Consider the following 10,347-nt stretch of genomic DNA (forward strand, 5'->3'; position numbering starts at 1 on the left):
TACATTTTTTTTCTTTCCATGATGGCAGGTGAGGCCCTGCCTCCAGTGACCGCACGTCACTGGTAAATAGTCATGAAAATAAAGAAAACGCATTGAATGAGGAGAAGGTGTACTGTATATTGTGATATTGATTTTAGGCCATATCACCCATGATTTGTTTATTGTTGACAATTATGTCAATCTCTGGTATGCATACATATACAGTCATGTGAAAAATGACATGCATGTAATACAGATATCCTCAACATTTTATCCAGGAATGGTCAATGACTCATGGCTCTGCAAAGACGTTATGCTTGTGGCCTCCATGTTGTTCCACCCAGCTTGCTCAAACATTACGTTCATGTGCTTGTCTGTCCAGACATGTATTGATTTGGTGAAACGCTCCAAAGTTCCACTGGGTGTAACGTTGCATCTTCTCATTCCATTACCATCACATCAGTTATTTGGACCTCTGACAATGGAAAAAATGCAAATAAATTCCACATGCTATCAAGACACAGAATTGAAGCCAAATGCATTGCTTGGGGGAAACGGTGCTTTCGATCTGGATTGGGGGGTTTGTCTTGTCTCACCACAAGCTTGGTGCTTTTGCTGACATAAACCATTGCAGCGGTGCAGTATTGTGATCGCTCCTTTACTTTATGTTAACATTTCATTTGAATGCTGTGTTTCTTTTCAGTCAAAGAGCAGTTTAGATCAGATGGAGAGCCAGTCGGCAGACACGGAGCCTCCGCCGCCGCCTCCCCCGAAGCCAGAGCTTCGCTACCCGGGGCTGCCTCGTGCCGACACCGAGGGTAAGCCGGCACCTTTCCGAAAGTAGCGCCCCAGCTGGCTACCATCTCATGCGTGCGCCTCGTTTCTTGACTTGCAGAAAGCAGCTTGTTGACAGAAGGTGTGCCCACACAGTCCATGTACAAGTACCGGCCCGCGTACAACAGCCCAGGAAGAAACCACAGTGCCCACACACACGCTGGCAAGGTACTTTGGAAATAGATACTCTTGTGTAATAAGTTGTACATTAAACAGCTAAGATTTAACTTAACATGAGAAGTTAAATCCTAACGTTTAAGCGAGGATAACCCAGCTCCCTGCATTTCCGTCTATTTATAATATGTTCCCAACATGCCCTGCCCTCTGACTTCCTTTGTGCTTAACACCATGCCCCTCTTTTTGTTTTGTTTTTGAAAATGATCGTTCAGTGGCCATCGGTTGATCAGTAAGTCCTCAGCAAGTGTCATGTGTGTTCTCCCCTTTTGCCAGTCTGTCTGTGGGAGTGGATCTCCTTGAACACCAGCGTGGTGTATAGCCCGAGTATGGCCGACATAACGACAGGCGCCATGACTGTGCAATTGCTGTCGTTTTGACCACCAAATAAACTGAAATAATGCATCTTTGTATACAAAACCCAAAAGCAGTGAAGTTGTCACGTTGTGTAAATGCTAAATAAAAGCAGAATACAATGATTTGCAAATCATTTTCAACTTATATTCAATTGAATAGACCAGGGGTGCTCACACTTTTTCTGCAGGCGAGCTACTTTTCAATTGATCAAGTCGTGGGGATCTACCTCATTCATATATATAATTTATATTTACTTATTTATGAAATATATGTTTTTGTTAACAAGTTAAAGGTGTTTAATGATAATGCAAGCATGTTTAACACATATAGTTAATATTGTTAATACATTAAAGGTGTTTAATGATAATACAAGTATGTTTAATACATATAGTTAATATTGTTAACAAGTTAAAGGTGTTTAAAGATAATGCAAGCATGTTTAACACATATAGTTAATATTGTTAACAAGTTAAAGGTGGTTAAAAATAATACAAGCATGTTTAACACAAATACCGTATTTTCCGCACCATAAGGCGCCCTGGGTTATAAGCCGCGCCTTCAATGAACGGCATATTTCAAAACTTTGTCCACCTATAAGCCGCCCCGTGTTATAAGCCGCATCTAACTGCGCTAAAGGAATGTCAAAAAAACAGTCAGATAGGTCAGTCAAACTTTAATAATATATTAAAAACCAGCGTGATGTGGGCGCGCATGGAGTCGTATATCAACATGGACGGAGCTGCGTGAAAAAAGCCACCCGGCCTCTTCGCGTAAACTTCCCTTAACCACTCGCTCACCTTTTCTTCATCCATCCATCCCTTCGAGTTAGCTTTTATGATGACGCCGGCTGGAAAGGTCTCTTTTGGCAAGGTCTTCCTTTTGAATATCACCATGGGTGGAAGTTTCTGGCCATTAGTATGGCAAGCTAGAACCACAGTGAAGGATGACTTCTCATTCCCTGTGGTGCGAATATTCACCGTACGTGCTCCCGTTGTATCCACAGTGCGGTTCACAGGAATATCAAAAGTCAGTGGAACCTCGTCCATGTTGATAATGTTCTCTGGCCGGATCTTTTTTTCAGCTATCTTGTTTTTACAATATGCACGGAAAGTAGCCAGCTTTTCTTGAAAGTCTTTAGGCAGTTGCTGTGAAATAGTAGTCCGTGTGCGGATGGAGAGATTGCGTCTTTTCATGAACCGGAAACCTGTCGCTTAGTAGGAGCCATTTTGTGGTCTTTACAGATGTAAACACACAAAGGAAATGAAACGTAATATCCGCGCGCTTCTTCTTCTTCTACGGGGGCGGGTGGTTGCTTACAGTAGAAGAAGAAGCGCTTCCTCTTCTATGGGGGCGGGTGCTTACCTTGGCGGTTGCTTGCGTAGAAGAAGAAGCGCTTCCTGTTCTACGGGGAAAAAAGATGGCGGCTGTTTACCGTAGTTGCGAGACCTAAACTTTATGAAAATGAATCTTAATATTAATCCATATATAAAGCGCACCGGGTTATAAGCCACACTGTCAGCTTTTGAGTAAATTTGTGGTTTTTAGGTGCGGCTAATAGTGCGGAAAATACGGGGTATATTCAATTGAATAGACCAGGGGTGCTCACACTTATTCTGCAGGCGAGCTACTTTTCAATTGATCAAGTCGTGGGGATCTACCTCATTCATATATATAATTTATATTTACTTATTTATGAAATATATGTTTTTGTTAACAAGTTAAAGGTGTTTAATGATAATGCAAGCATGTTTAACACATATAGTTAATATTGTTAATACATTAAAGGTGTTTAATGATAATACAAGTATGTTTAATACATATAGTTAATATTGTTAACAAGTTAAAGGTGTTTAAAGATAATGCAAGCATGTTTAACACATATAGTTAATATTGTTAACAAGTTAAAGGTGGTTAAAAATAATACAAGCATGTTTAACACAAATAGTTAATATTGTTAACAAGTTAAAGGTGGTTAAAGATAATACAAGCATGTTTAACACATATAGATTCCTTTCTTTCATGAAGACAAGAATATAAGTTGGTGTATTACCTGATTGTGATGACTTGCATTGATTGGAATCAGACAGTGGTGCTGATAACGTCCGCATTTTCGAATGGAGGAGGAAAAAAGTCCTCCTTTCTGTCCAATACCACATGAAAGTGGTTGGTTTTTGGCATCTTATTTGTCCAGCTTCCGTACTCCTTTGTATACACTTTACAAGAAATACATTGTCGGCAAACTCCGTAGCTTGCTAGCTTGTGCACGCCAGCTTTCTGAGACTCTTATTTTGGTAGCGCAGGCAGGATGAAACAGAGCTTTTATTGTGCAACTGTGCAGTCGGTCTTTGGAGTTTTGACGACAGGTACGGCGCCAGAGTCTGTTGAAATAAAGTGTTTCTCGACTTCCAGTCGGTAATTTTAATGAGCTGGCAGCAGCCAGCGTCATCTCAGAAGACCCTCGGGTGCCGTGAATGTCAATCAAGTGACGAAAGTGACGTCATAGTGAAGATTTATGATCGCTCATTTTTAGGACTATTTTTTTAATGCCTGGCTGGTGATCGACTGACACACCCTCCGAGATCGACCGGTAGATCGCGATCGACGTAATGAGCACCCCTGGAATAGACTGCAAAGACAAGATATTTCATGTTCACACTGAGAAACTTCTTTTTTTTTTTTGGCAAATAATCATTAATTTACAATTTAATGGCAACAACACATTGCAAAAAAGTTGTCACAGGGGCATTTTTACCACTGTGTTACATGGCCTTTCCTTTTAACAACACTCAGTAAAGGTTTGGGAACTGAGGAGACACATTTTTGAAGTGGAATTCTTTCCCATTCTTGCTTGATGTACAGCTTAAGTTGTTCAACAGTCCGGGGATTCTGTTATGGTATTTTAGGCTTCATAATGCGCCACACATTTTCAATGGGAGACAGTCTATACCCGCACTCTTTTACTACGAAGCCATGCTGTCGTAATACGTGGCTTGGCATTGTTGAAATAAGCAGGGGCGTCCATGATAACGTTGCTTGGATGGCAACATATGTTGCTCCAAAACCTGTATGTACCTTTCAGCATTAATGTGTAAGATGTGTAAGTTACCCATGTCTTGGGCACTAATACCATCCATACCATCACACATGCTGGCTTTTGAACTTGGCGCTTATAACAATCCGGATGGTTCTTTTCCTCTTTGGTCCGGAGGACACGACGTCCACAGTTTCCAAAAACAATTTAAAATGTGGACTTGTCAGACCACAGAACACTTTTCCACTTTGTATCAGTCCATCTTAGATGAGCTCGGGCCCAGCGAAGCCGGCGGCGTTTCTGGGTGTTGTTGATAAATGGCTTTGGCTTTGCATAGCGACCAACTGTAGTTACTGACAGTGGTTTTCTGAAGTGTTCCTGAGCCCATGTGGTGATATCCTTTACGCACTGATGTCGCTTTTTGATGCAGTACCGCCTGAGGGATCGAAAGTCACGGGCATTTCTTTCTTTCTTTCTTTCTTTCTTTCTTTCTTTCTTTCTTTCTTTCCTTCTTTCTTTCTTTCTTTCTTTCTTTCTTACGGGTGGAGAGTCCTTTCTTTCTTTCTCCTTCCTTCCTCCTTTCTTTTTTCTTTCTTTCTTTGTTTGTTTGTCTTTCTTTCTTTCTTTCTCACAGGTGAAACATCCGTCATTAATTTTTCCTTCCTCTTTTTTCTTTCTTTCTTTCTCCTTCCTAACTTTTTTCTTCATTCCTCTTTTCTTCTTTCTTTCTCACGGATGGAGCATCCTTTCTTTCTTTCTTTCTTTCTTTCTTTCTTTCTTTCTTTCTTTCTTAAGGGTGGAGAGTCCTCTCTTTCTTTCTTTCTTTCTCCCTCCTTCCTCCTTCCTTTTTTTCTTTCTTTCTTTCTTTGTTTGTTTGTCTTTCTTTCTTTCTTTCTGTCTTTCTTTCTTTCTTTCTTTCTTTCTTTCTTTCTTTCTTACGGGTGGAGAGTCCTTCCTTTTTTTCTTTCTTTCTTTTTGTTTGTCTTTCTTTCTTTCTTTCTCACAGGTGAAACATCCGTCATTAATTCTTCCTTCCTCTTTTTTCTTTCTTTCTTTCTCCTTCCTAACTCTTTTCTTCCTTCCTCTTTTCTTCTTTCTTTCTCACGGATGGAGCATCCTCCTTTCTTTCTTTCCTCTTTCCTTCTCCTTCATTCCTCTTTTCTTCTTTCTTTCTCACGGACGGAGCATCCTTTCTTTCTTTCTTTCTTTCTTTCTTACGGGTGGAGAGTCCTTTCTTTCTTTCTCCCTCCTTCCTCCTTCCTTTTTTTCTTTCTTTCTTTCTTTGTTTGTCTTTCTTTCTTTCTTACGGGTGGATAGTCCTTTCTTTCTTTCTTTCTTTCTTTCTCCTTCCTTCCTTTTTTTCTTTGTTTGTTTGTCTTTCTTTCTTTCTTTCTCACAGGTGAAACATCCGTCATTAATTCTTCCTTCCTCTTTTTTCTTTCTTTCTTTCTCCTTCCTAACTTTTTTCTTCCTTCCTATTTTCTTCTTTCTTTCTAACGAATGGAGCATCCTCCTTTCTTTCTTTCCTCTTTCCTTCTCCTTCATTCTTCTTTTCTTCTTTCTTTCTCACGGATGGAGCATACTTCCTTCCTTTCTTTCTTTCTTTCTTTCTTTCTTTCTTTCTTTCTTTCTTTCTTTCTTTCTTTCTTTCTTTCTCCTTCCTTCCTCCTTCTTTCCTTCTTTCTTCCTCACGGGTGGAGCAGCCCCATATGCTGCACAACAGAGCATTTTTACACGTGCAAAAAGTAACGAGGAAGCGCCGCAGACGCATAGCATGATCTCAAAGTTGTAGCAGTCATGGCGCCCTGTAGTCACATGAGTGCCTGTTGACCAATCAGTGAGGAGGTGGTCTGAAAGCGACTTTTATACACCACTCTGCTTGAACACCCCCCCGCCCCCTTCCCCCAGTACCCTCCCCCTGAAAGTGCAGTGACTGGAATGTGTCGTAGCGTCCATTTCCATGTTGGTCTTTGACAGTCCATGTTTCCCGAGCAGTAGTGTGATGATGTCACCAATCAAGCATCCCCTCCCCTACCCCCCTACCCCACCACTCTTGTCCAAACTGTGGGTTGTTTGTGTGTGGTCTTCCTGTGGTAACATGGGGACTTCTTCATCTTTCTTCCTCCTGCTGCTGTCCGGACCTCCGCCTCTCTTCCTCTCTGCTCTCCTCAGGTGATCCGCGGCGAGAGTCTGGACTCTCCGTCTCCCTCCATCCTCCACTCCAGCCGCCATCCCAGCTACCGTTCGGAGCCCAGCAAACTGGACGGGACCACGGTGGCGTTGGGGGGCGGCGCGGGGGCGTTCAGAGGGGGAGGGGAGAGGGGCGAGGGCCCCGGGGGTTCAGGCAGGACCGTGGGCGGTGTGTCGGGTTACTCCCTGACCGCACGCTCCCACACCTCGTACCCGTCCTCTCTGGTTCTGTCCGCCGGCGGCTCCTACTCCTCCAGCCTGCGCTCGGCCCACATGGCGCACAACCCCCTGGCCACCCTCCAATCAGAAGGCACCACGGACACCAGCTACAAGAGCCTGGCCAATCAGACCCCTCGCAACGGCAGTCTCTCCTACGACAGCCTGCTGACGCCGTCCGACAGCCCGGAGTTTGAGTCGGCGGCCCACGAGCTGTCGCCCCAGAAGCCTCGCGCCCCGCTGCCGGCGCTGGTCCGAGGCCAGCCTGACACGGCGCCCCCCGGCTCGCCGCTGCAGGGCTACACGTCCCCCTTCCTCTCGGCTCAGATCGCCCAGCAGAGGGAGGGCCATCTGCTCCAGGGTTCTGCCACTTTCTCCTCCCCCCACAGGGCCTACCTGCGCGCCGTCAGCCCGCCCCCTGCCTCCGGCCTCCCGGAGACCCAGCACCTGCTCCAGCATAACCACGACTCCTCCTCCAGGGCCCCCCGTAACTCTGTGCCGTCGCCCTCCTCGCCTCCCATCTCGCCGCCCCCGCGCGGCCTCTCCCTGGGCAAGTCCCAGTCGTACACCGGGGAGGCGGGGCCTCAGCACAAGCCTCGGGTGGCAGCGGCGCTGGGAGGGGGAGGAGCCGGAGGAGGGCTTCAGGCTCCACAGTGAGTAACGCTACGTAACGCTTCGCCTGCTCCTCTTCCTCCTCCCTTTCTTCCTAATCTTCTTCTTCCTTCCTGCATTGTGTCAGCCATCCTCTTCCTCCCTGATCTGTGTGAGTCTTGCTCTTCCTCCTCCGGTTTCCAGTTAGCAGCATGCTAGCATGCGGTTGTTTCGTTTCAAAAGGAGAGAAACCGTCATGTTGTTCTCCAAGCACTCACCCCCGTCTCCCTCTTTCAGGATGTCCTCTCGCACAATCTTGGCCAATCACACGTCATCTAAGCCGGGAGGCGGAGTGAAGAAGGTGACGGGCGTGGGAGGGACCACTTATGAGATATCGGTTTGATTGACAGCTGGATATTACAGACCTGACATCCCGGTGCCGCTCGTTGGTTTTCCCAAAGACAAGTCCGACTCTCGGACGCTGGTTTCTTTTCCCTCAAGACACTTTTGCAGACGGGTTCTTCACAGATGTTGTATTCTCCACACTCCGGTCTGTGGATGTCACATTTGAAGGTGTGGACCAAGGAAGACTGACCTGTTCTACGGACCACACGACTTGTCGAAAGAAGCAACCGACCTATGAAAAGACACAGTATCCTTTTAGTTTTATAAGTTTTGAAATATTCTTTTATATCAATGTCAAATCTTGCAGATTATTATCGGGTCCTGTCAGGTATCAATGAGGGTGGAAAATGTGTATCATTGTTTTTTTTTTTTTTGTATGGTTAATCGCCTGTTTATAATTGACGGCTGCATCAGCCACTCCTGAGCTCTGGCAGGAAATCCTCCAAAAGACGTGGCAAAGAATGCTTTTATTTTCCTAAAAGCCACAGATGAATGGACAAGCGGGAGGCGTGTCGTCGGAATGTGCTGGAGGCGTTATGCAAACTCACTCGTGTAGCTTTAAGATCCGTGTTTGTTGTTTTGATGATCGCAGAACCTTTTTAATCCTCTTCAGCCAATTAGTGTCAGCGAGGGATGGGCTTATTTATTTTACCTTTCATACAAGAAAAAGAAAAGTAGATCCGAGGAAACATTTCAAAGCAGTCTTTTGTTTTGTTTTCAAGGTTTGGAATTTCTAATGAGCTTCTTGTGATTATCGATGTTTTAGTGACTGGTTTGTAACGCCGGTCCTGATTTATGTTTGCTTCCTTTCCAGCATTTAGTGTAGAGCAGGCACATTTTTGCTTTTTGTTTCTATTGTTTTTCCACTTTCCTCGCATATTGTGTACAGTAGGTCTGATTTTCACATGAAATGGCAAAAGGTACAAGTGACTTTATTTGAAACCCACAGCCATGTTAAGCAGGAAAGGACAAAACACTCAAGTTCATTTTCCAATTGAGCCTCGCACTAAATTCTACTCTTGCCTTAAATCAGGGGTGTCAAACTCATTTTCATTGAGGGCCACATCGCAGTAATGGCCGCTTTTTTTAAATTTAATTTACATTATGCATGTGGGTAATAACCTATGATTAATCATGATTAATCAAAATGCATATGCATTTATTTGATTTTTTTTTTGTATGTATAACTTGCTTCAAAATCATAATAAATTTACATTATGCATGCGGGTAATATCCTGTGATTAATCATTAATAATTGAAATGCATATTGCATTTATTAGAGTTTTTTTATGTATAACTTTCTTTAAAATCATAATAAATTTACATTATGCATGCGGGTAATAACCTGTGATTAATCATGATTAATTGAAATGCACATCCAATTGCTATTGGCTGTTAAAACTCTCAAAACCGGTTAAATACATGTAGCGCTGAATTTGACCATACATCCATATTGCATTTCGATTAATCACGATTAATTGATTAATCATGATTAATCGAAATGCATATGGATTTATTAGATTTTTTTATGCATAACTTTCTTTAAAATCATAATAAATTTACATTATGCATGCGGGTAATAACCTGTGATTAATCATGATTAATTGAAATGCACATCCAATTGCTATTGGCTGTTAAAACTCTCAAAACCGGTTAAATACATGTAGCGCTGAATTTGACCATAAATCCATATTGCATTTCGATTAATCACGATTAATTGATTAATCATGATTAATCGAAATGCATATTGCATTTATTAGATTTTTTTTATGCATAACTTTCTTTAAAATCATAATAAATTTGCATTATGCATGCGGGTAATAACCTGTGATTAATCATGATTAATTGAAATGCACATCCATTTGCTTTTGGCTGTTAAAACTCTCAAACTCGGTTAAATACATGTAGCGCTGAATTTGACCATAAATCCATATGCATTTCGATTAATCATGATTAATCGATTAATAAATAATGATAAATGGGTTATACTTGTATAGCGCTTTTCTACCTTCAAGGTACTCAAAGCGCTTTGGCAGTATTTCCACATTCACCCATTCACACACTGATGGCGCGAGCTGCCATGCAAGGCGCTAACCAGCAGCCATCAGGAGCAAGGGGTGAAGTGTCTTGCCCACAACGGACGTGACTAGGATGGTAGAAGGTGGGGATTGAACCCCAGTAACCAGCAACACTCCGATTGCTGGCACGGCCACTCTACCCACTTCACCACGTAATCATGATTAATCGAAATGCATATGGACTTATTATATTTTTTTTAATGTATAACTTGCTTTAAAATCATAATCAAATTACATTACGCATGCGGGTAATAACCTGTGATTAATCGAAATGCACATCCATTTGCTTTTGGCTGTTAAAACTCTCAAAACCGGTTAAATACATGTAGCGCTGAATTTGACCATAAATCCATTTTGATTAATCGATTAATCATGATTAATAAAAAAAGGCATATGGATTTATTAGATTTTTTTTTATGTATAACTTGCTTTCAAATCATAATAAATTTACATTACGCATGCGGGTAATAACCTGTGATTAATCATGATTAA

At 42.6% G+C, this 10,347-nt stretch overlaps 1 protein-coding gene across 1 annotated transcript in view; it reads left to right on the forward strand.

Annotated features, from left to right (window-relative positions):
• Positions 1-9,230, forward strand: part of zdhhc5b (zDHHC palmitoyltransferase 5b) — a 43,440-nt gene extending 34,210 nt beyond the window's left edge. Inside the window, exons 9-12 of the mRNA XM_061930632.2 lie at positions 683-797; positions 875-981; positions 6,548-7,434; positions 7,670-9,230. Of these exons, the coding sequence (XP_061786616.1) occupies positions 683-797; positions 875-981; positions 6,548-7,434; positions 7,670-7,775 (1,215 nt within the window). The 3' untranslated portion in view covers positions 7,776-9,230. The remainder of the gene's footprint in view (positions 1-682; positions 798-874; positions 982-6,547; positions 7,435-7,669) is intronic.
• Positions 9,231-10,347: the final 1,117 nt, after the last annotated feature.

Source organism: Nerophis lumbriciformis, linkage group LG36, assembly GCF_033978685.3.
Source record: "Nerophis lumbriciformis linkage group LG36, RoL_Nlum_v2.1, whole genome shotgun sequence".
NCBI lineage: Eukaryota > Metazoa > Chordata > Actinopteri > Syngnathiformes > Syngnathidae > Nerophis > Nerophis lumbriciformis.